Source organism: Heptranchias perlo, chromosome 15 (genome assembly GCF_035084215.1).
Source record: "Heptranchias perlo isolate sHepPer1 chromosome 15, sHepPer1.hap1, whole genome shotgun sequence".
Lineage (NCBI taxonomy): Eukaryota > Metazoa > Chordata > Chondrichthyes > Hexanchiformes > Hexanchidae > Heptranchias > Heptranchias perlo.
Genome location: NC_090339.1, coordinates 34,538,888 through 34,564,523, shown reverse-complemented (window position 1 = coordinate 34,564,523; position 25,636 = coordinate 34,538,888). Strand labels below are relative to the sequence as shown.

At 41.6% G+C, this 25,636-nt stretch overlaps 1 protein-coding gene across 3 annotated transcripts in view; it reads right to left on the bottom strand.

The window, feature by feature from the left end:
- LOC137332992 (UDP-N-acetylglucosamine--peptide N-acetylglucosaminyltransferase 110 kDa subunit) overlaps nt 1–25,636 on the bottom strand; it is an 82,682-nt gene that overhangs the window by 41,525 nt on the left and 15,521 nt on the right. For 2 of the 3 annotated variants that reach the window (XM_067997053.1, XM_067997054.1), the window contains exons 4-11: nt 24,705–24,773; nt 21,296–21,412; nt 18,851–18,930; nt 14,261–14,456; nt 11,327–11,467; nt 9,444–9,544; nt 6,880–7,033; nt 3,206–3,307 (exon numbers count right to left, since the gene is read on the bottom strand). In XM_067997053.1, coding sequence (XP_067853154.1) covers nt 3,206–3,307; nt 6,880–7,033; nt 9,444–9,544; nt 11,327–11,467; nt 14,261–14,456; nt 18,851–18,930; nt 21,296–21,412; nt 24,705–24,773 — 960 coding nt within the window. The other variant, XM_067997055.1, reaches the window with a different exon arrangement.

Below are 25,636 nucleotides of genomic sequence, written 5' to 3'. Positions count from 1 at the left end.
TATATCCCTTTGCAGTCTCTTTGCATCCTCCTCACAGCTTACTTTCCCACCTAGCACTCATCGTCAGCAAACTTGGATACATTACACTCGGTCCCTTCAACTAAGTCATTAATATAGATTATAATTAGCTGAGGCCCAAGCACTGATCCTTGCGGCACCCCACTAGTTACAGCCTGCCAACCTGAAAATGAACCATTTCTTCCTACTCTGTTTGCTGCCTGTTAACCAATCCTCTATCCATGTTTATATTACCCCTAACCCTATGAGTCATTATCTTGTATAACACCTTATTGAATGCCTTTTAAAAATCCAAATTTACTACATCCACTGGTTCCCCTTTATCTACCCTGCTAGTTACATCTTCAAAAAACTCTAATAAATTTGTCAAACATGATTTTTCTTTCATAAAACCATTTTGACTCTGCCTAGTTATATTATGATTTTCTTAGTGCCCCGTTACCAAGTCCTTAATAATAATAGCATTTTCCCGACTATTGATATCAGGCTAACTGGAATACAGTTTCCTGTTTTCTCTCCCTCCTTTCTTGAATAGCGGTGTTACATTTGCTACCTTCCAATCCACTGGAAACATTCTAGAATCTAGGGAATTTTGGAAGATCACAACCAATGCATCCACTATCTCTGCAGCCAAATCTTTTTAGAACCCTCAGATGTAGGCCATCAGGTCCAGGGAATTTGTCGGCTTTTAGTCCCTTTAATTTCTCCAGTACTTGTTCCTTACTAATATTAATTACTTTAAATTCCTCACTCTCATTAGATCCTTCGTTCCCCACTATTTCTGGTATGTTTTTTGTGTCTTCTACTGTGAAGACAGATACAAAATATTTGTTTAACGACTCTGCCATTTCCTTATTCCCCATTATCATTTCTCCTGTCTATGCCTCTAAGGGACCCATGTTTACTTTCGCTACTTTCTTCCTTTTCACACACTTGTAGAATCTCTTATAATCTGTTTTTATATTTCTTGTTAGTTTACACTCATATTCTATTTTCTCCCTCTATGAATTTTTTGGTCATCCTTCGCTGGTTTCTAAAACTCTCTCAATCCTTAGGCTTACTACTCTTCATGGCAACATCATAAACTTCTTCTTTTAATTTAATACTGTTCTTAACTTCTTCAGTTAGCCACCGATGAATCGCTTTTCCCGCGGAGTTTTTATTCCTCAATGGAATGTATATTCATTGAGAATTAAGAAATATTTCTTTAAATGTTTGTCATTGCTTATCTACCATCATATTCTTTAATCTAATTTCCAAATCAACCATAGCCAACTTGCCCCTCATAACTATGTAAATGCGTTTGTTTAAGTTTGAAACTTTAGTTTCAGACTTAAGTGCTTCACTCTCGAATTCAATGTGAAATTCTATCATATTATGATCACTCCACCTCAGTGGATCCCTTACTATGAGATTACTAATTAACCCTGTCTCATTACACAAAACAAGATTTAAAATAGCTTGTTCCCTGGTTGGTTCCACGACATATTGTTCTAGGAAACTGTCTCGAATGCATTCCTTGAACTTGTCCTCTAAACTACTTTTGCCAATTTGATTTGCCCAGTCTATAAGAAGATTAAAGTCCCCCACGATTATTGCATTACCTTTGTTACAAGCTCCTCTTATATATTGATTAATACTCTGTCCAACACTATAACTACTATTAGGGGGCCTATAAACAACTCCCACCAGTGTTTTCTGCCCCTTGTTATTTCTTATCTCCACCCACACTGATTCCACTTCCTGACTTTCTGAGCCAAAATTCTTTCTCACTACTGTCTTTATGTCATCCTTCATTATCAGGGTTACCTCCCGCCCGTTTCCATTTTGCCTACCTTTTCTAAAAGTCAAGTACCCTGGAATACTTAGTTCCCAACCTTGTCTCAGTAATGGCTACCAGATGGAACCCGTTTATTGGGGAAATACTTGGGATAAAATGTGTCAATTTCACTTAGAAACTCACAATATGCCGTATGTGGGAAATAGAAAAGTATCATATATATATGCATGAAGAAGCATTGTTTGGGGGCTGGGCTAAGGCACATTATTGAGCCAGAGTGAACACTGATCACACCCTAAAAGCATCTGGTCAGTGTGAGGCAGTGAGCAAAAAGGCAAATTGAGTATTGGTTTGCATCTGAAGGATACTGGAGTATGTAGGAGAAGTGGCCTAAAAAGTGGTGTTTTCAACCATACTGAATCCTGAATACAAGATAAGCTACACAGACATTGTACAAGACAATGGTAAGGCCAATTGTGGAGAACAGTATATAGTTTTGGTCAACCTACTTCAAGAGAATGATACTTTCGAAAAAGTCAAAGAGTGACCAGGATGATTCCAAACCGTCTGTAACTGAGAAGGAGGAATTAAAGGAAATTAGCGTTAGCAAAAAAAGTGCTGGAGAAATCCCCAGGACCTGATAATCTGCATCCCAGAGTACTAAAAGAGGTAGCCGTGGAAATAGTGGATGGATTAGTTGTCATCTTCCAAAATTCTATAGATTATGGAACAGTTCCTGCAGATTGGAGGGTGGCAAATGTAACCTCACTATTTAAAAAAGGAGGGAGAGAAAACAGGGAACGACAGACCGGTTAGCCTAACATCAGTAGTAGGGAAAATGCTAGAGTCTGTTATAAAGGATGTGATGACAGGATACTTCGAAAATATCAAAGGGATTAGACAAAGTCAACTTGGATTTATGAAAGGGAAATCATGTTTGACAAACCCACTGGAGTTTTTTTTGAGGATGTAACTGTTAGAATAGATAAGGGAGAACCAGTGGATGTGGTTTATTTAGATTTTCAGAAGGCCTTCACGAGTGTGAAGTCTGAATCCTACAGCACAATTTGTGTGCTTTTCTCCTATTTACTATTTCCAGCTGCTTACGGTGGATTTGTTGCACTTCAGCCTCATCCCACTATACACAATAGAACAGCTATCTTTTGCATGACCAAACACAGAATGAAACAGCATTATGAGATAATCTGCAGCTTTAGGGCAAAATAATATCAGAAAAAAGTTAACTCCAAGGGCTAATGCAACTCCAGAGGCATTCTGTTCAGTGTAAAGTACCTTACTTATGGTGTACCCTGTAGGAAATTCCAGCACCCCAAGTCACTGCTAGTGTAAAAGCTCAAGTACTGTTCATTTGCACTCAGTGCACCCAATTCATGGGTTGTCAGTTACCTGCAAGCAATGTGCCAGATTACAATAAGCATCTGGGAAGTCTGGCTTCAGCTTTAGGGCAGTTCTGTAGGAAGCAATGGCTTCTGGAATATTTCCTGAATCCTGTAACAAAAGAGAAAACAAGTTTGTTTTTTAATGCATACAGAATGATATTACAATTTCAACTCATTAATAATCAATAACCCTTATGCATCTATGCCTACTCTCAAATATTTATAATTTTTAAATTTTTTTTTATTCGTTCACGGGATGTGGGCGTCGCTGGCAAGGCCGGCATTTATTGCCCATCCCTAATTGCCCTTGAGAAGGTGGTGGTGAGCCGCCTTCTTGAACCGCTGCAGTCCGTGTGGTGACGGTTCTCCCACAGTGCTGTTAGGAAGGGAGTTCCAGGATTTTGACCCAGCGACAATGAAGGAACGGCGATATATTTCCAAGTCGGGATGGTGTGTGACTTGGAGGGGAACGTGCAGGTGGTGTTGTTCCCATGTGCCTGCTGCCCTTGTCCTTCGAGGTGGTAGAGGTCGCGGGTTTGGGAGGTGCTGTCGAAGAAGCCTTGGCGAGTTGCTGCAGTGCATCCTGTGGATGGTGCACACTGCAGCCACAGTGCGCCGGTGGTGAAGGGAGTGAATGTTTAGGGTGGTGGATGGGGTGCCAATCAAGCGGGCTGCTTTATCTTGGATGGTGTCGAGCTTCTTGAGTGTTGTTGGAGCTGCACTCATCCAGGCAAGTGGAGAGTATTCCATCACACTCCTGACTTGTGCCTTGTAGATGGTGGAAAGGCTTTGGGGAGTCAGGAGGTGAGTCACTCGCCGCAGAATACCCAGCCTCTGACCTGCTCTCGTAGCCACAGTATTTATATGGCTGGTCCAGTTCAGTTTCTGGTCAATGGTGACCCCCAGGATGTTGATGGTGGGGGATTCGGCGATGGTAATGCCGTTGAATGTCAAGGGGAGGTGGTTAGACTCTCTCTTGTTGGAGATGGTCATTGCCTGGCACTTATCTGGCGCGAATGTTACTTGCCACTTATCAGCCCAAGCCTGGATGTTGTCCAGGTCTTGCTGCATGCGGGCTCGGACTGCTTCATTATCTGAGGGGTTGTGAATGGAACTGAACACTGTGCAGTCATCAGCGAACATCCCCATTTCTAACCTTATGATGGAGGGAAGGTCATTGATGAAGCAGCTGAAGATGGTTGGGCCTAGGACACTGCCCTGAGGAACTCCTGCAGCAATGCCCTGGGGCTGAGATGCTTGGCCTCCAACAACCACTACCATCTTCCTTTGTGCTAGGTATGACTCCAGCCACTGGAGAGTTTTCCCCCTGATTCCCATTGACTTCAATTTTACTAGGGCTCCTTGGTGTCACACTCGGTCAAATGCTGCCTTGATGTCAAGGGCAGTCACTCTCACCTCACCTCTGGAATTCAGCTCTTTTGTCCATGTTTGGACCAAGGCTGTAATGAGGTCTGGAGCCGAGCGGTCCTGGCGGAACCCAAACTGAGCATCGGTGAGCAGGTTATTGGTGAGTAAGTGCCGCTTGATAGCACTGTCGACGACACCTTCCATCACTTTGCTGATGATTGAGAGTAGACTGATGAGGCGGTAATTGGCCGGATTGGATTTGTCCTGCTTTTTGTGGACAGGACATACCTGGGCAATTTTCCACATTGTCGGGTGGATGCCAGTGTTGTAGCTGTACTGGAACAGCTTGGCTAGAGGCGCAGCTAGTTCTGGAGCACAAGTCTTCAGCACTACAGCTGGGATGTTGTCGGGGCCCATAGCCTTTGCTGTATCCAGTGCACTCAGCCGTTTCTTGATATCACGTGGAGTGAATCGAATTGGCCGAAGACTGGCTTCCGTGATGGTGGGGATATCGGGAGGAGGCTGAGATGGATTATCCACTTGGCACTTCTGGCTGAAGATGGTTGCAAACGCTTCAGCCTTGTCTTTTGCACTCACGTGCTGGACTCCGCCATCATTGAGAATGGGGATGTTTGCAGAGCCTCCTCCTCCCGTTAGTTGTTTAATTGTCCACCACCATTCACGACTTGAGCTTTGATCTGATCCGTTGGTTGTGGAATCGCTTAGCTCTGTCTATAGCATGTTGCTTCCGCTGTTTAGCATGCATGTCGTCCTGAGTTGTAGCTTCACCAGGTTGGCACCTCATTTTTAGGTACGCCTGGTGCTGCTCCTGGCATGCTCTTCTACACTCCTCATTGAACCAGGGTTGATCCCCTGGCTTGTTGGTAATGGTAGAGTGAGGAATATGCCGGGCCATGAGGTTACAGATTGTGCTGGAATACAATTCTGCTGCTGCTGATGGCCCACAGCGCCTCATGGATGCCCAGTTTTGAGCTGCTAGATCTGTTCTGAATCTATCCCATTTAGCACGGTGGTAGTGCCACACAACACGTTGGATGGTGTCCTCAGTGCGAAGACGGGATTTCATGTGTGCGGTGGTCACTCCTACCAATACTGTCATGGACAGATGCATTTGCGACAGGTAGATTGGTGAGGACGAGGTCAAGCAAGTTTTTCCCTCGTGTTGGTTCGCTCACCACCTGCCGCAGGCCCAGTCTAGCAGCTATGTCCTTCAGGACTCAGCCAGCTCGGTCAGTAGTGGTGCTACCGAGCCACTCTTGGTGATGGACATTGAAGTCCCCCACCCAGAGTATATTTTGTGCCCTTGCTACCCTCAGTGCTTCCTCCACGTGGTGTTCAACATGGAGGAGGACTGATTCATCAGCTGAGGGAGGACGGTAGGTGGTAATCAGCAGGAGGTTTCCTTGCCCATGTTTGACCTGATGCCATGAGATTTCATGGGGTCCAGAGTCAATGTTGAGGACTCCCAGGGCCACTCCCTCCTGACTGTATATCACTGTACCGCCACCTCTGGTGGGTCTGTCCTGCCGGTGGGACAGGACATACCCAGGGATGGTGATGGAAGAGTCTGGGACGTTGGCTGAAAGATATGATTCTGTGAGTATGGCTGTGTCAGGCTGTTGCTTGACTAGTCTGTGGGACAGCTCTCCCAATTTTGGCACAAGTCCCCAGATGTTAGTAAGGAGGACCTTGCAGGGTCGACTGGGCTTGGTGTTTTGCCGTTGTCGTGTCCGGTGCCTAGTGGTCCGATGCCGGGTGGTCCGTCCGGTTTTATTCTTATTATGACTTTTCGTAGCGAGATTTTACAACTGAGTGGCTTGCTAGGCCATTTCAGAGGGCAATTAAGAATCAACCACATTGCTGTGGGTCTGGAGTCACATATAGGCCAGACCGGGTAAGGGCGGCAGGCTTCCTTCCCTAAAGGACATTAGTGAACCAGATGGGTTTTTACGACAATCCGGTAGTTTCATGGCCATCATTACTGATACTAGTATTTTAATTCCAGATTTTTATTTAATTAATTGAAAATTTTTTTAAAAATTAATTAATTGAATTTAAATTCGCCAGCTGCCGTGGCGGGATTTGAACTCATGACTCTGGATTTTAGTCCAGGCCTCTGGATTACTAGCCCAGTAACATAACCACTATGCTACCGTACCCGGTATGAATTGCACACTTACGTCCACCTGACTTGATAGTAAATGAAGATAATAAGAATCATTCCCCCAATGTGCAGATTAGGACAGAATGCTGTAAATTAGTTTTTTATCTTCAAAAACTCTAAGTCCTTACCTTATGGATCGAGGCTAGGTTGCTGTGAGCATCAGCAAATGCAGGATTTATTTGGATTGCTCGTGTGTAACATTGCAAGGCACCCTGAACATCTTGCATTTCCTTGAGTGTGTTCCCCATGTTCGAGTAGGCATCAGCAAAGGTTGGGCTGATTCTGTCAAGGTAAAGAGGACAATCAAACATCACTCAAGAGAACAGCAGCCCTATATGTCAGCCCAAAGCAGGCTTCCAACTCTGGAAAAGGGTGCTGGAAAGTTTGAAATAAGACAGGCAATAAAAATAAAATCACAAGAATACATCAGTGCAAGAATAGATCAGTGCTTTAGAAGGGGAAAAAAAAATCAGGTTTCTGTGAAATACACTGTGCGAATTCAGAACAATGGCTTACAAGCTGCTTAATACCCAACGTTCTGACACTTGCTAACCTACGTTTCTGATACTGCAATAGAGTGCAACAAGTATATTAGTAAACACCCAAGCACATCAGCAATTTGTGCACCCACACTGGTGAAAGATGGGGATAAGGCACATTAAGTTTTTAATTTATGTTTCTCCCCCACCCAATTTCCCTTTTATAGTTTTCATTTGGGACTCTATCTGGCCCAATGGTATTTCACATAACTGCTGAACCAAAATTCACAGATGAAAAGTTTTTTGCTGAATTACATAGAATGTACAGCACAGAAACAGTCCATTCGGCCCAACAGGTCCATGGTCCACATGAACCTCCTACATCATCTAACCCGATCAGCATATCCTTCTATTCCTTTCTCCCTCATGTGTTTATCTAGCTTCCCCTTAAATGCATCTATGCTACCTCAACTACTACTTGTGGTGGAAAGTTCCACATTCTAACCACTCTCTGGTAAACAACTTTCTCCTGGATTCCCTATTAGATTTATTAGTGACTATTTGATATTTATGGTTTCTAGTTCTGGTCTCCCCCGTAAGTGGAAACATCTTCTCTATGTCTACTTTATCAAACCCTTCTATAATTTTAAAGACCTCTATCAGGTCACCCCTCAGTCTTCTCTTTTCTACAGAAAAGAGCCCCCGTTTTTTCAATCATTGCTGATAGTATAACCTCTCAGTTCTGGTATGATCCTTGTAAATCTTTTTGCACCTTCTCCAGTACCTCTATATCCTTTTTATAATATGGAGACCAGAACAGTTCACAGTACTCCAAGTGTGGCCTAATCAAGGTTCTACACAAATTTAACATAACTTCTTTGCTTTTCAATTCTATCCCTCTAGAAATTATTCCCAGTGCTTGGTTTGCTTTTTTAAAAAAATGGCCTTTTAACTTGCATCGCTACTTTTAGTGATTTGTGTATCTGTACCCAGAGATCACTCTGTTCCTCTATCCCATTTATTATTATCCAAGCAGTATGTGGCCCCCTTATTCTTTTTACCAAAATGTAATACCTCACACTGATCTAAATTGAAATTCATTTGCCAATTACACACCCATTCTGCAAGTTTATTAATGTCTTCCTGTATTTTGTCGCAGTCTTCATCGATATTCACTATACCCTCCATTTGGTGTCGCCCGTACTTCCGATTCCCAAGTCCAAATCGTTAATGTAAATGGTGAACAACAGTGGTCCCAGCACCGATCCTTGTCGTACAGCACTTTCCAACTTTTGCCAGCCTGAGTAACTGCCGTTAACCCCTACTCTGTTTTCTGGCTAGCTTGCTATCCGTTCTGCTACTTCTCCCTTGACCCTACATGTTCTGACCTTAGTCATGAGTCTACTATGTGGTACCTTATCAAAGACCTTTTGAAAATCCAAATATATTACATCTACAGCATCACCTTTGTCTACCCTTTCTGTTACTGCTTCAAAGAATTCAATAAGATTGGTCAAGCATGACCTTCCCTTTTCAAATCCGTGACTATTCTTTATTATATTTTCGATTTCTAGATGTTTTTCTATTATATCTTTGAGTAAGGATTTCATTATCTTTTCCCAACACCGATGTTAAGCTAATTGGTCCATAGTTTCCATGGACTGGTTCTATCTCCCTTTTTAAATATAGGAATCACATTATATTTAAAAAGGGAGATAGAACCAGTCCATGGAAACTAAAAATAAATGAATCACATTCTTTACACACATTTTTACTTTACAGGCGTCCACCGTAGCAAGATTTTAATACTTTTTCATATTTTGCATTTTACAGTGGTCCGTTTTGTGATTTTTGGATTCAATTTTAAAGCAGTCTAGTGGTTTGCACACTCAAGCCAACTCTCCCACTGGACTACACTACTTTTCCGCGGCTACATAATCCTTCGAAGAACTTTATTGGAAAAAGTGTACATTAGGGCTGTGCCATTGTTACTTATACTTACGAAATGGTACATATGTTGGCCGAATGTTCACCAATGGGTTGCAATTGGCCCAGCACAACATCTTGATATCAGTTAAAATTATGAATCCATAATGAACCACAAAGTCGTATTCTCATGAAAATTTCGAATAAGTCAGCTGACTGACTTTTGGAAAGTGTCAAATATTTGATGCATCATGCAGGACACCTCATGCAAGCAAGTGAACAGTTACCTGATGGCCTCCTTATAGTGCATTAATGCCTCCTGTAGTTTTCCTTGCTGCTGCAACACACTGGCCAGATTTGAATGGGCAGCTGCAAATTCTGGAAATACCTAGAACAGCCAAAATAGATGTATGACTCAGTTTTCATTTAAATGTTTTCCAACATTTTATGAATAATAAACAGACGCAGATCGGCAATAATTATAACAAATTAAAAAATTAAGACGAAAACATTCAGAATGTTGAAGCAACTGAGGTGCAGTGCTTGACTGAAGGTGTCTCACAATCAAAACTCCCCAGAAAAATGGTAGACTTGAGTCTGAAACAGGATTTTATAAAATAACAAATTTCTCCCACTTTTAAATCTGTATTTTCAGTCATTTCATGTAAACATAGAATCATAGAAATTTACGGCACAGGAGATGGCCATTCGGCCCATTGTGTATGTACCAGCCGAAAAAGAGCCATCCAGCCTAATCCCACTTTCTAGCACTTGGTCCATATCCTTGTAGGTTATGGCACTTCAGGTGTATATCCAGGTACTTTTTAAATGAGTTGTGGGTTTCTGCCTCTACTACCCTTTCAGGCAGTGAGTTCCAGACCCCCACTCGCCTCCTGGGTAAAAAAAATTCTCCTCAGCTCCCCTTTAATCCTTTTACCAATTACTTTAAATCTATGCCCCCTGGTTATTGACCTCTATGCTAAGGGAAAAAGGTCCTTCCTATCCACTCTATCTAAGCCCCTCATAATTTTATACACCTCAATTAAATCTCCCCTCAGCTTCCTCTGTTCCAAAGAAAACAACCCCAGCCTATCCAATCTTTCCTCATAGCTAAAATTCTCCAATCGTGGCAACATCCTCGTAAATCTCCTCTGTACCCTCTCTAGTGTAATCATATCTTTCCAGTAATGTGGTGATCAGAACTGTATGCAGTACTCAAGCTGTGGCCTAACCAGTGTTTTATACAGTTCTAGCATAACCTCCCCGCTCTTATATTCTATGCCTTGGCTAATAAAGGGAAATATCCTGTATGCCTTCTTAACCACCTTATCTACCTGTCCTGCTACCTTCAGGGATCTGTGGACATGCACTCCAAGGTCCCTCTGTTCTTCTACACTTCTCAGTATCGTCTCATTTATTGTGTATTCCCTTGCCTTGTTTGCCCTCCCCAAATGCATTACTTCACACTTCTCCGGATTGAATTCCATTTGCCACTTTTCTGCCCACCTGACCAGTCCACTGATATCTTCCTCACTAACAACCACACATCCAATTTTTGTATCATCTGCAAACTTATTAATCATGCCCCCTACATTTAATATAATACTGCTACATTTTGAAGGGAGTGAGGTTTTTAGGGAGAGAGAAAGTCAGCTCCCGATGGATCAGTTGGTAAAGATGGCATTTAGTTGAGAAAGACAAGGAATGATCCAGGGTTGATACCCAGTTTTTGTGGATTTTGCTGATCTCAGGCAGGATGGCACATGGGTTGCTACAACTGGCTTTAGAACTCCAACCCAGAGTACGTTTGAATCCTTAGCTAGTCACTCCTGCCGAAAAGGGTTCATGTGTGGCTATCAAGTGAGGAAAAGATCAGGCTCAGTTGTGGCGCCACTCACACTCTAAAGCCGTCAGGCACTCACTGTCTGAGTTCACACGTAAAGAATGCCCACATTGGTTATGTACCAGAAAATGCCTAGCACCCATAGAAAATGTACCTGAAGACAAATCACAGGTGGGGAGAAGAATTACAAGTCAGTACATAAATCCATAAATTATCTAAAAGCAGCACCATTTATTACATTTCTTTAAGCCAATGTCATTCTGGTAGCTTTTGAAATAGTAATATGCCATGTACCCAGCTACAGAAGTTGTTCCCCTTCCATCTCACCTCCAGAGCTTTTCGATACAGTCGTACAGCCTCTTCAATGTTCCCTTGTTCCCTTTTGATATTGGCTAAGTTGTTGAGAGAGTCTGCGTGTGTGGGACAGAGACGCAGCGCAGTGTCGTAGCATTCCTCTGCCTCAGCAACCTGCCGTGGAGAGAATGATCAGGTCAGCAACTACCCTTTAATTACACAAGCAGCCCTTTGCACCACACAAAAAGCAGAAGCAACGATTTGTGTGGACCAAAGGGGCTGTATCCCTATCTATATGCTTCCCTCCATCCACCCAGCAGCCTTCATCATTTGCCTTTCCAAACACAAATCATGTGCCTCTTTTCTCTACGTTCACTCAACTACTTCTGCTCAGACATCAGGGTATCGCCCCACCCCCATTCACTTCATTTTTCACACAAGTGACAGGAGCCTTTCTTGTCCGATAAAAACATAAGAAACGCGAGCAGGAGTAGGCCATCCGGCCCCTCGAGCCTGCTCCGCCATTCAACAAGATCATGGCTGATCTTCTACCTCAATGCCATTTTCCTACATATCCCTTGATGCCTTTAATATCTAGAAATCCATCGATCTCTGTTTTGAATGTACTCAATGACTGAGCCTCCACAGCCCTCTGGGGTAGAGAATTCCAAGATTCACCACCCTCTGACTGAAGAAATTTCTCCTCATCTGAGTCCTAAATGGCCTACCCCTTATTCTGAGACTGTGACACCTGGTTCTAGACTCCCCAGTCAGAAGAAACATCCTCCCTGCATCTACCCTGTCGAGTCCTGTAAGAATTTTGTATGTTTCAATGAGATCACCTCTCATTCTTCTAAACTCTAGAGAATACAGGCCTAGTCTACTCAATCTCTCCTCAGACGACAATCCCGCCATCCCAGGAATCAATCTGGTGAACCTTCATTGCACTCCCTCCATGGCAAGTATATCCTTTCTTAGGCAAGTATATCCTTTCTTAGTTAAGGAGATCACAATACTCCAGGTGCGGAGTCTCACCAAAGCACTATATAATTGCAGTAAGACATCTTTACTCCTGTACTCAATCCTCTTTTAATGAAGGCCAACATACCATTTGCCTTCCTAATTGCTTGCTGCACCTGCATGTTAGCTTTCAGTGTACAAGGACATGCAGGTCCCTTTGAACATCAACATTTCCCAATCTCTCACCACTTCAAAAATACACTGCATTTCTGTTTTTCCTACCAAAGTGGATAACTTCACATTTTTCCACATTATATTCCATCTGCCATGTTCTTGCCCACTCACTTAGCCTGTCTATATCCCCTTGAAGCATCTTTGCATCCTCCTCACAACTCACATTCCCACCTAGTTGTGTGTCATCAGCAAACTTGGAAATATTACATTTGGTCCCCTCATCCAAATCATTGATATAGATTGTGATTAGTTGGGTCCCAAGCACTGATCCCTCCGGTACCCCACTAGTTACAGACTGCCAACCTGAAAAAGACCCGTTTATTCCTACCCACTGTTTTCTGTCTGTTAACCAATTCTCAATCCATGCCAGTATATTACCCCCAATTCCACGTGCTCTAACTTTGTTCACCAACCTCCTGCTTGGGACCTTATCGAAAGCCTTCTGAAAATCCAAATACACCACATCCACTGGTTTCCCCCTTATCTATTCTACTAGTTATATCCTCAAAGAACTCCAATAGGTTTGTCAAAAATGATTTCCCTTTCATAAATCCATGTTGACTCTGCCAAATCCTATCATTATTTTTGAAGTGTCCTTTCACATCCTTTATAATAGATTCTAGCATTTTCCCTACCAATGATGTCAGGCTAACAGGTCTGTAGTTCCCTGTTTTCTCTCTCCCTCCTTTCTTAAATTGTGTGGTTACATTTACTACCCTCCAATCTGCAGGAACCATTCCTAATCCTAATCCTAGAATCTATAAAATTTTTGAAGATGACAACCAATTCATCCACTATCTCTATAGCCACCTCTTTCAAAACCCTGGGCCCTTGGGATTTATTGACTTTCAGTCCCATTAATTTCTCTAGTACTTTTTTTTTTACTAAAACTAATTTCTTTCAGTTCCTCATTCTCGCCAGACCCTTGGTTCTCTAGTATTTCTGGGGGGTTTTTTGTGTCTTCTTCTGAAGACAGACACAAAGTATTTGTTTAATTTCTCTGCCATTTCCTTATTCCCCATTATAAATTCTCCTGTCTCTGTCCGTAAGGGACCCACATTTGCCTTCGCCAGTCTTTTCTTTTTTACATACCTATAAAAACTTTTACAATCCATTTTTATGTTTCTCGCTAGTTTACCCTCATATTCTATTTTCTCTTTCTTTATCAATTTCTTGGTCCTCCTTTGCTGAATTCTACAATGCTCCCATTCCTCAGGCTTACTGTTTTTTTCTGGCAACTTTATATGCCTCTTCCTTTGATTTAATACTATCTTTAATTTCTCTGGTTAGCCACAGTTGGACCACTTTTCCTGTTGAGCTTTTGTGCCTTAAAAGGAATATATATTTGTTGCAAATTATGTATTAATTCCTTAAATGCTAGGCATTGCCTATCTACCGTCATACCTTTTAATGTAGTTCCCCAATCAACCATAGCCAACTTGCACCTTATACCTTCGTAGTTTCCTTTGTTTAGATTTAAGACCCCAGTTTCGGATTGAACTACATCACTTTCAAGCTTAATGAAGAAGTCTATTATATTATGGTCACTCTTCCCTAAGGGCTCGTTTACAACAAGATTATTAATTAACCCTTTCTCATTGCACAATACTAGATCTAAACTAGCCTGTTCCCTTGTTGGTTCCTCAACATACTGATCTCGAAAACCATCTCATATACATAGGACACTGTATACCTCTCAATTATGAATTCAGAATTGTTAAACTTATATACAATGCACAGCCTGCAACACTGCCAATTCCATCAAATGCTTACATTTCCCTTCTCCTTCAGTGCATTAGCCAGGTTACAGTAGGCATCTGGAAAGTGTGGCTGCAGTTCAATGGCTCTTCTGTATGTGTCAATAGCCAGATCAATCAGCCCTTGTTCATAGTAGACACAAGCCAAGTTTCCATGAACAACTGCATGATTAGGACTCAGGCTCAGAGCTCGCAGGTAGGCAGCCACAGCCCTAGGGAAAGGAAAACACATGACATAAGCAATACAAAGAACAGAATTAATAGACAGCCAATCTGCTTTGTGGTTCAGACATTCTAGTGACATCTCAGTGTTGCTCACAGTGAGTGGGGGATACGCTGTTTTTTTGATGACAAGAGCATTGTACCAAGTAATGCATAATGTATTACATATAATTCAAGAAATTAAGTTTGATATATTTTATTCATTTTTTCAATATATTTGAGTACCTGGATTCTTCTTTCTATACTGCTAGGCCAGTCATTCCTTGAATTGAGCCTAAGTCTTCTTGTGGTCCATTTTGCTTACACATTGTTGCAAATCATAACCTATTATTAACCCACCAAATTATGCTAAAGTAAATAAGCTTTCTTCTTCCCTTTGCAAAAATGGTTACTTTTTCAAATTGGCATAAATTCACAGTCAACTGTTCACACAACACAAACTTGAATAAAACCTATGAAGTAATAATGGAATATAATTATTTTTCCTATATTTTAGCAGATCTCCCTTGGTGTTACTCACCATTGGTCAGAGGATATGTACAGGAGCATTATGCTATGTAATGCTTAATGTATTATTTGGCTGCTGTTTGTAACTTTGTGTCCCTTCAAGGTCACAAAGTGCAATTACTGAATCTTAATGGAGCAATTAGAGCCCAATAGACCATAGGCAGCTCCTCAGGTCTGTCAAAGATCAAACCAGCCTAACTTTTTTTTGATTCCTGAAGTCGATTGGAAGATATTTTCTGTTGGTGGAGCAGTTTCTCTGTATTTTGAAAAGTAATTTTTTAATATACTTTTGTTTTTAAAAAAAGAATGGCAAATTGTTTAATGTTTCCTGCAGTCCTACTGCAGCCTAAAGAACACAATGATTCATCTGTTCCAGTAATACAGCAAATTTACTGAAGACATATATTGCGCATGACTGACAACGCAAAAATATGTAGTTGATACTAAAAAGATACAGGCCTCACAGATACAATATTTGTAACTTTATTCAGCTACCACTCTATAAAATTTGCTTATGAGAATAACATTGTTCTTCCACCCCCAAAATTTTATTTCCATTTATTCACTGGTGAATTTACAGAATTGACTTAAGGTGTCTGCCTTGGCTCAGTAGTAGCACTCTGAGTCAGAAGGCTTTTTACTTAATTCATTCATGGGATGTGGGCATCACTGGCAAGGCCATCATTTATTGCCTATCCCTAATTGCCCTTGAGAAGGTAGTGGTGAGCCGCTTTCTTGAACCGCTGCAGTCAGTGTGGTGTAGGTACTCCCACAGTGCTGTTAGGTAGGGAATTCCAGGATTTTGACTCAGCGACGATGAAAGAATGGTGATATACTTCCAAGTCAGGATGGTGTGTGACTTGGAGGGGAACGTGCAGGTGGTGTTGTTCCCATGTGCCTGCTGCCCATGTCCTTCTAGGTGGTAGAGGTCGCGGGTTTGGGAGGTGCTGTCGAAGAAGCCTAGGCGAGTTCCTGCAGTGCATCTCGTAGATGGTACACACTGCAGCCATGGTGCACCGGTGGTGGAGGGAGTGAATGGGGTGCCAATCAAACGGGCTGCTTTGTCCTGGATGGTGTCGAGCTTCTTGAGTGTTGTTGGAGCTGCACTCATCCAGGCAATTGGAGAGCATTCCATCACACTCCTGATTTGTGCCATGTAGATGGTGGAAAGGCTTTGGGGAGTCAGGAGGTGAGTCACTCGCCACAGAATACCCAGCCTCTGACCTGCCCTTGTAGCCACAGTATTTATGTGGCTGGTCCAGTTAAGTTTCTGGTCAATGGTGACCCCCAAGATGTTGATGGTGGGGGATTCGGCGATGGTAATGCCGTTGACCGCCAAGGTGAAGTGGTTAGACTCTCTCTTGTTGGAGATGGTCACTGCCTGGCACTTGTGTGGCGCGAATGTTACTTGCCACTTATCAGCCCAAGCCTGGATGTTGTCCAGGTCTGGCTGGCTGACCGAAGCCGGTGACAAATGGCTCAAGGTCAGAATCAGAACACCTCAAAAATCCTTCTCTGGCCCCAGTGGTTTGTCAGAATATAAATCTCCAAATTCTATTTCTACAGGGGCAAGATGAAAACTACAACTCCCATGATAGCTTTCTCATACATACACATGATTTGTCATCATAAGCTGGAAATTTCTAGCATCCAGGTACAATTTCCAATGTTCCGGATAGAAGGACAGAGCTAAACTCATAACATAACATGTACATAAACACACCATTGGTTGTAAAACGCTGGGATATCCTGAAGATGTGTTACGGCACTATATAAATGCAACTTTAATATACACATACAAGCTACTGAACCATGGCATTGCTTATACTAAGTCTCATCGGAATAGTCATGGTATGTAAGTAAGTATGTACTTAAGGTAACTGGCAAAAGAACCAGAGGCAAGATGAGGAGAAACTTTTTTATGCAGCGAGTTGTTATGATCTGGAATGCACTGCCTGAGAGGGTGGTGAAAGCATGTTCAATATTAACTTTCAAAAGGGAATTGGATAAATCCTTGAAGGGGAAAAATTTGAAGGGCTATGGGGAAAGGGCAGGGGAATGGGGCTAATCAGTTGGCTCCTTCAAAGGCATGGTGGGCCAAGTGGCCTCCTTCTGTGCTGTATCATTCTATGATTCCATGAAGTGGTATTTTAACCACAGTGGGCAACCTTGGAAATCACTAGGAAGGGGGGGGGGCGGGGCTGGGATGTAGTAGTATTGCAATAACATCCCAGGGTCTTGCAATATTTTGATGGTGTCCCAGGTTCCAGAAGCACCGTGGACAATGATTCTAGAAGTACTAGGGCAGGTACTGACATCTAGGATCACTGGGTGAGGGGTCCCTGGATCTGGGAGCACTGGAAGGTTTAAGAGCTTATGAGCATTAGGGAAGGGATTCCAGTGGAATGCAACCTGAACTGCCCTTGAACCCTTTCTAGAGCATCAGGTGAACCCCCACTGCACTTTCACCCATTAGTCTCTTCCATGACCCGTCCTCAGCCCTTTTTGGGATACCTCACTACAGACATTCCAATGCTGTTTACTCTCGTCAGCCCACTACTCTTAAGCATGACATGCACTATTAGTGAGTTTGCTAAGTTATAGTCTTTATTAAACATAAATTTCGATGAATAAAAATTACCTCACCAATTGCTCAAAATATGCAGTTTCCAAGTTTTCATACCAAAATATTTATTTTTAAGCCCTAAATATGGTTACTTTCTTTCTCAGAATTTAAAAAAACACGAAATTTGGAGCTGGAAGTGGGGCGGTGTGGGGGTGAAGAAAGAAAGCTTGTCTTGGTAAGCATGGGCAGCAGCCATTTAGAAGAAACTCAATAATTCAAATTCATCTTCTAGCTAGGTTGGAATCACTTGGAAAGATATTATTTTAATATTTTCATGTTTTTATTTAGTTTAAAACCTTGTTTTGGACATCAGAAATTTCAGTTATCGAGGGCCAAAAATGGTTTCATAAAGTGTTTTGAGTGATTCGGCTGGTTCATTTTTAAAATTATCTGACTCGTCATTCGGGACTTTTTGTTTCCATAAGATTTGAGCGAATCAACAAAGTGCAATGGCAAAATGCGTGACAAAGTGCGAGCTAGTTTATTAGTGTAGAGGGGAAGGAAGAAGATCTGGTGCAATTACTATCCTGTCCCTCAGTTGAGGAGCAATGGACTGCAGATTTAGGCCAGAATCAGCAGTGTAGGATAAGCAGTTATCAGGTGGGCTGAAAAGATGAAGACAAATGAGGCCAGATATAATATTCATTTAAATAGGGATATGAAAATTTAAAGTATATTATTAATGCTTACCAGTCCAAAGAAAGTAAGAAAAACCTTGCCGAGATTAGAAATGCATTGGTGCAGAGCCGGCTGGTGGCCAGGGCGTGGAACTGCATACAGACTTAAGCTTTCAGTGTAGCAGCTATCATGTTACTAGATGGGCTTTAATTAACAGTAGCTAACATCTCATCAGTGTTATCTGCAGATGTTAACATGTATTCCAGGTAAATCTATTGTAAAAATACGATAACGGCTGTTGACATCGGGGTTTTCAGTGCATTTTGAGGCAGAATGTTGTGATTCACCCACCAGAGAGAAGCGCAGAAAAGAAGAGAAGGGGGTGGAGGGAAAAGGAGAATGGGGGAAGGAAGATGAAAATAGGTAGGGAGAAAGGGGGGAGGAGTGGAGTACATCAAAAATCACATTGTCAAGCTGCAATTGCTATCTAGCGACTCCTATTGGAAAGTGTAAGTGAGGATCAGTTGTAATGTGTCCACAATTGTGTAGCATGCTAACATAATACTGTGAAGTGTCACTTACAGAATGTACGTCAGGTTAACATTTAAAAAAAATTGTAACTTTTTTGCTCACCTGTCAAAAATGCGAGCCTCCTTCAGGACATTTCCTAAGTTGATGTAGGCATCCAAGAAGTTGGGATCCAAGGTAACAGCCTGGAATTTAATCAGTTATAATTCATCATAAAGTCCAATGAATATGCATTCCTACATATCTTAAGACAAAATATTATTGAATGCATGGTTGCTCAGAATTACAGAATGCTGACACCATTAATGTTTTGTAAAACTGAAGGTCAAGGTTAAAAAAACCATTGGGAAGAAACAAACTGAAAAATTCTAATACACACAGGGTAGGAAGAGATTGCAGATAGGGTGGGATGAGGCCATGGAGGGATTTACAGACAAGGATTTGAAACTTGACGTATTGGGGTCGAGGAGCTGATGTACGTCAGCGAGGAATGGGTGATGGCGAACAGGACTTACTGCAGGACAACTGAAGATCGAACAGCCAGGGATCAGACTCCTGACAGATACCAAGCCAACCTCCTAGAAAGTGTACATATTTAACGATCAGGCAAGGACAATAATGGGCTCAGTTGTGAATTCCCCCTATGGTCAAATAATCTGCTGACACCCAGGTAACTGCACCCCAGCATCAGTGAGTATCCTTAGGAAAGGACAAGGTTAAAATTTAAGAAAAACATTTTCACCAGATCTCAGGATGAATGGTAACTGCATCTTTTTCAAAGCTCTGGTGGACTAAAATTTGACCCTTCAGCATTTAACAAAACTAATCCAGTAGCATAAATTCCTTAAAAAAAAAACCTCATACTTCCTATTTCATCATTTTTTGGACTTGGTGGGGGATGGGGGGAAAGACAGGAGGGGAGGGAAAGTGAAGGTGGGGGCGTGTGGCTCACATGGGAATAACTGGTTACAGAACAGGGCTAGTCAAGCATGCAAACATCTGAAAGTGAACACCAAAACAGCCAGTTACTACACACAAGCAATCTGCCCAGATGCAATAATCCTCACTGCAACTGTTTGTTCTTGACATGTGGGAAACACTGGCATGGTTGTAACATTGCCTATCCCTAGTTTCCTTGAGGTGGTGGACCTACCTGTAACAATCGTTCGTGCAATCAAATGACTTGTTATGCCACTTAATTTGGCTTTGAGTAAACCACAGTATGGGGATGGAGCACCATGTAGGCCAGACTGGGTCACGGTGACAGGTTTCCTCCCTTGAAGGTCATTAGTGAAACAACTGGTTTTTATGACTCTTTGGCAGATTTCATGGTCATGTTTTCTGCTGCTTACTCACAAATTATCAGATTTACTGAATTCAATTTCACAACTTGCCACGATGAGATTTGATGCCACAACCTCTGGGCTGCTACTCCAGTGCCACAATCACTACACTATCGTACTTGATAGAAAGGCGCTCCAAAGGTAGCCAAATTCAATACAACAGTTTCACACTGATCTGACGCATAGAAGACCAATCTATTGCAACTTTTAATAGGAACCCAATATTGAGACGTCAGATATTAAATTAATTTTTTAAAAATTGAGAATGTTTGAGTATTTTCAACACCATACCACTGATAAACTGTGGAGAGCTGGAAACCTGTTCCAGTAGCAACACTGTGGTTTAGATCAGAAACCTTTAGTGTTAATCCACAGCCTACTTATTCTGTAGCAGTGATGCATTTTTTTGACTTACTGATGTGACAGGACCAATGCATGAACAAAAGTCACCTCACTCACAGCTTATAGTGGATATAAAGATGCAAATCACATACCAGCAATTACATCTCTTCTGCACAATAAACTTTGTGAATTTTCTCAGGCTTCCAAATCCTACCCCCATACCAACTACATTACACAACACACCATCACCTGCAAGCTCTCCCTAAAAAAAAACGATTCCTATAAAATTCTGGGTAGAAAAGGGCAGTAGGATAGTGTAGTCCATTCTGCCGAGTTCCCAACCTTAATTCAACCGCTGAGCAGAGGCCACACGCTTCCCCAAAGGAGGATAGAAAATGAGGGAAAGTCACCCTCAGATGAGACAGGCCATCTGTCTACTGTTGCTATATAGCAAAATGAATGTAGCAAAAGAGAGGGGGCTGGACAAGAAAAGTGCATGTAGCTCAAAAACAATACTTTTCTTTATTTTCAACTTTAATTAGAGGCAAGTTCCAGATAGGTGTAAAGAAGCACTTCTGCAAAAGAGTAATTAGTACCTAGAACGGTCTTCTGAGAGGTTATACATTTAAATCATTCAAGACACAGTTGGATATTGTGATATAGAAATCGTAGGTTTCTATAGAAGGATAAGCTAGATGGCCAAAATCGCCTACTCCTCTGTACTTATCTTTTATGCGATCGAACAGTGTCACTGAATGTAAACAAAAGCTTGAAGTTTTTTTGTGAACAAAATGCACCCATTACCCATCACGTTTCTGCTTGGAGGGAATATTTAATTGTGCTGTGGATAGGGTTGATCACTTACCTTTTCAAAGTGGTGGATAGCTAGCCAGATCTCTCCCTGGGCATTAAACACACAACCGAGATTGCTCCAGGCAACAGCGAAGTTGGGTTGAGTTTCAATCGCTTTCAGGTAACAGGCCTTAATAAGTTTAATTGAAACAATAGAGAAGGGACCAGGAAGAAGGGGGTGGGAGATTTGTAACAAAGATTGAAAGAAAGGAAAAGAAAACGTTATTAGTGCTCATTCTCACACCAGGCAAAAGTGAACCTGCAGCAAAGGCTAGCGCTGAATTCGCTCGCTGGCTCCATTAGAGCATGCGCAAAAAACCTCAACCCACATGCAGCCAGCCATTTTTCAGTTATGAAGTGTGGAATAATAAATTTCTCTCTCTTCCATTTCAACTTTCTCCACAATCAGACTTTTTAAACAAAAAGATAAAACTTCTGCACTGTCCCCTGCAGAAATCAGATGTGGAACCTATCAACCTGCCCAATTTCAGCACTTTTGTACCCAGTGAGTTTATGCAGCAGTTTTATTAACAGATATTATAACCTTTACCTTCACAAATTTATTAGTGACTTGACCAGCTTAGATTTTACAGAAAGTACTATTCAGTATACCAAGGATTTTGAACAGTTCTGATCACACACATTAACAACTGCCTGTGAGGTTCTCAAAACAGGGGGTTTTCACTATCTGTAAGAATCTGTTGCAGAGCAGAGTGCACAACCTCAAATGTCAGTGCTGGATGAGGATAATGGTCCCTGTAATGCAAAGCACTATTGCCAATGCGCCATGCACGGCTCTGCAACATGTTGCAGCGGCGGCACCAGCAGTTCGCAGGCGCAGATTTGAAAAAAAATGTAAAAAAAGAAACCGCAGCACAGCGCGCCGCGTGCGCAGATGCAGAACTGCAGAGTAGTAAATAGCCAGCTGAGATTTTACCGCAGCACTTCATACCTCAGGCACAGCAACAAAGGAATCACTAGAGATACAGGTGCTAACTTGCCCAGGCTGTGAATGGACTACACAATTCCAATTTCACTGTACCCAAGAAGAAATAAATCAACATTAAAGCCAAATATTAAAACTAAAAGTCACTATTTCAATCAATAAGATTGAAAAACTTTAGCTAGAATTCACAGAAGAATTAGAAAATGAAAAAAAAAGTGTGCCACCACATTGCAGCAGCTGTGCAAGGTCATGCTGCAGACATTGTGCTTTTGATGCCAGTCAGGATTAACTGGCACCAGGGACAACCTGGGCAGTCATCATTCAGAACTATCTACGTTAGAAGCTCAGCCAGCCATCTACTGAATAACGCTGGCGCACGCAGGCGCATCGCTGCGCAGCCTATGCATTACTGCAGGCTCACAGCGCATAATCAGTAGAGCAGAACGCTGCAAACCAAACAAAGAGGAAAAAAATTAACAAAATCAGTAGTTAGAAGCTTTACTGGTACTTTGTACAGCTATTGCCAATTTTACTTTTTAACTAGTTTTCGCTAAGACAGTGGCTACTACTTTAAAAACATGTATCAAGTTGAACAATTTTTCTTCCAAATTACAGTTTTTTTCCCATTTTTAAAATATAAAGATATATACTTATTTATTTAGACACTTTTTTTGGAAGCCACGAGACAGAAGAACTCAGGCATGGAGGCAAATTGTTTGTGGCAGTGCTACAAACCCGTTACCATTATTTCATCTCATTTTCAGGGTAGTCGATGACGGGAAGAGCAGACGGTGTCACCCCTAGATCCAGGCCTCGAGCTCCGGTCAGCGAGGCACCTACAGGGGAGAGCTTTCACCCGCCTGAAACCTTCTATGTATAATATCAATCATGAAAACGAAAAAGACAAATAAGAAGACAAAATCGTTAGTAAAGAGTCCAACAACATATTCCTGGATTTGTTCTAAAATGCAATCTTCTGAAAGAAAAGAAATATAGATACAATTTCACATTTATATTCAAATGTAGTCAATGAGTTTAGCTTCAGTTCATGCAATTGAAGTGCTGCAATGTACAACTGCATCTGACAATGACATATCAGGGCACCAACTTTGTGAAACAAAATTCGGTGGTCCCCTCTGAAAGCTTCTAGTCGCCCAACTCAAAACCGATTTTGTAAATAAAAGGTTTGGGTACACCTATCCGTTTGGAGAGGTTGTAAATAAATTTTGCCTATTCAAATTGGAAACACACCCAGGCATGAGGGTCTGGGTGGGTTATTCTCAGACCCCTTTATGTGCCAGACTGCCTCAAATTCAAGGAAGAAAGTGCCTTCATACATTACAAGAGCTAGTTATAATTTAGAACCCAACTACACTGCGAATCTGCTGGTTTTGTCTTTTAAATGTACCGATCAGAGCTTTTCATAAAAGATTAAATGAAATCTCATTTTATACTTCATCGAACAAAACATCTAACTATCGCCTTCCACCGCTGAAATAAAGAAGTCAGCATCCAGGAGCAAGCGCAGTCTCACTTTATACAGATTGAAGCCGCAGTGGAATGCACTGAATGTTAGCTCTCCATTCAACGGCCTGTGGGCTGAGGCACACTTTACCCCAATGATCTTTCAACCCCCTTCATGTCCTCCCTCTTTCCCTCCCATAAGCACACATACACAAAGTCAAATGGACAGCTACGCTGCGCAGACACTCCACTTTGCAAGCGCGCGGGACTCAGAATGACAGGCTGAGGGACTCTGGACAAGGTCCCCTTCTCCTCCCATTCTTTGCCCCTGAGTGGCTTTGCATAAGGTGGCTTTTAACTCTCCAAAACGTTATATTTACATGTATATATACATACATATATATTTATTATATATATATATATCTATCTATCTATACACATACATTAAAATGAGAATTTGAAGTATGGGTGATAAACACCACTTTAAATCCAGGACTAAACCACATCAGAAAGAAATTCAACTGCTAGAAGCCACCTTATTAACTGAGCAAATCTGGTACATCAGTTCATTTCTCAAGACCAAACCAGCATTGAAGAAACAAAGCTATAACTCAAAATTTGGGATCATGAATGATGATTTCAGGCATTGTTAATGCAGCCTTTCTTCCCATTAATGCTGACGGTCTGTGTGAGGGGTGCTTGTGGTGAAAGCAGCTGACATCCATCTCTGTAACGGAGACAGGATTAAAAGAGCAGACTGCTCTAAGTCAGACTGTTTCAACCAATCCTTTTCAGGAAGTGTCTTTACTTAGCCATGGGAGTCTTATTTTCTTACTATACTGTTCAGTCAGAATGCTGCAGTCATCTCTGGTGCTAAGGTGTTCAGCTGATAGTTTTCTTTGGTTACTATCCAGTCACTGTATCTACCAGTCAGGATAATGAATTGCTATCATGAATGATCTGTAAAAGTTTATCTTCACAACATGGTCCAATTAGTAACAACAACACTTACCTTGGCTTCTTCTAAACGACCCAGGGCTTTAAGGAGGTTCCCCAGGTCACTGCGAACACAATATAAATCCTGTAAGAGAACAGCAATAGGCTTATTCGCGATTCATGAAATTGAGTATCCAAGGATCCAATATTTTTTTCAGTTAACTAGTTTTCATTATATACTAAAATAAAATCTGAAAATTTTACTATGAATTTCAACTGAATCAGATACCATTAATTACATCTCCATTTTTCTCTGCTCATTCAACCAATTTGCTGCCAAAATGTGCCGCTTTCACCTATCTGTCTCACTTTCTTGTGTGCATTGTTCCTACCAAAGCAACCTTAAAGTGCAAAATAAGCTGTTCTGAGGTGCCGGTTCCATTTTGTTTGAACACATTACTTCAACCAGGAGTTTTGGCCCAGTTTTCAGACTATAGCGCTGCAGGAGAGGTAACTACTCAACACATGCTAAGTTAGCTTGCTCCAAGATCTTCATTGTGCAGAAATGTCAGCTGAGTATTTGGAAGCTGAACAAAGCTATTACTACACAAAAAAAAGACAATGCACATGCAGTTTGGCCTGTAGGTGAGATTTCACTGCAACGTAAACTTTTCATGTAGATCACTAGCAGGTCTCTGGTGGCATTGCTCACATTCTATGTTATAACAATAGAGATGTTCATGCTATGTGGAGAACATCAGTGCCATTGATTTAAAGTGGCTAAATAAGTCAACTTCTATATTTATTAAATAGTATTCTGAGATTTTTGCTTTGATCAAATTCCATGACTATGTTTTGTGAAAACAGTGAGTTGCTTTTGTATCTATCTATACCTTTCTATTCAATGTATTAAAAACCTTGCAGCAGCACAACTTTTCTCATTATAAATTCCTACGTCCAGATTGATAATGAAAGCTTCCTCTGCAAACTTGTCATGTTGCAATTACA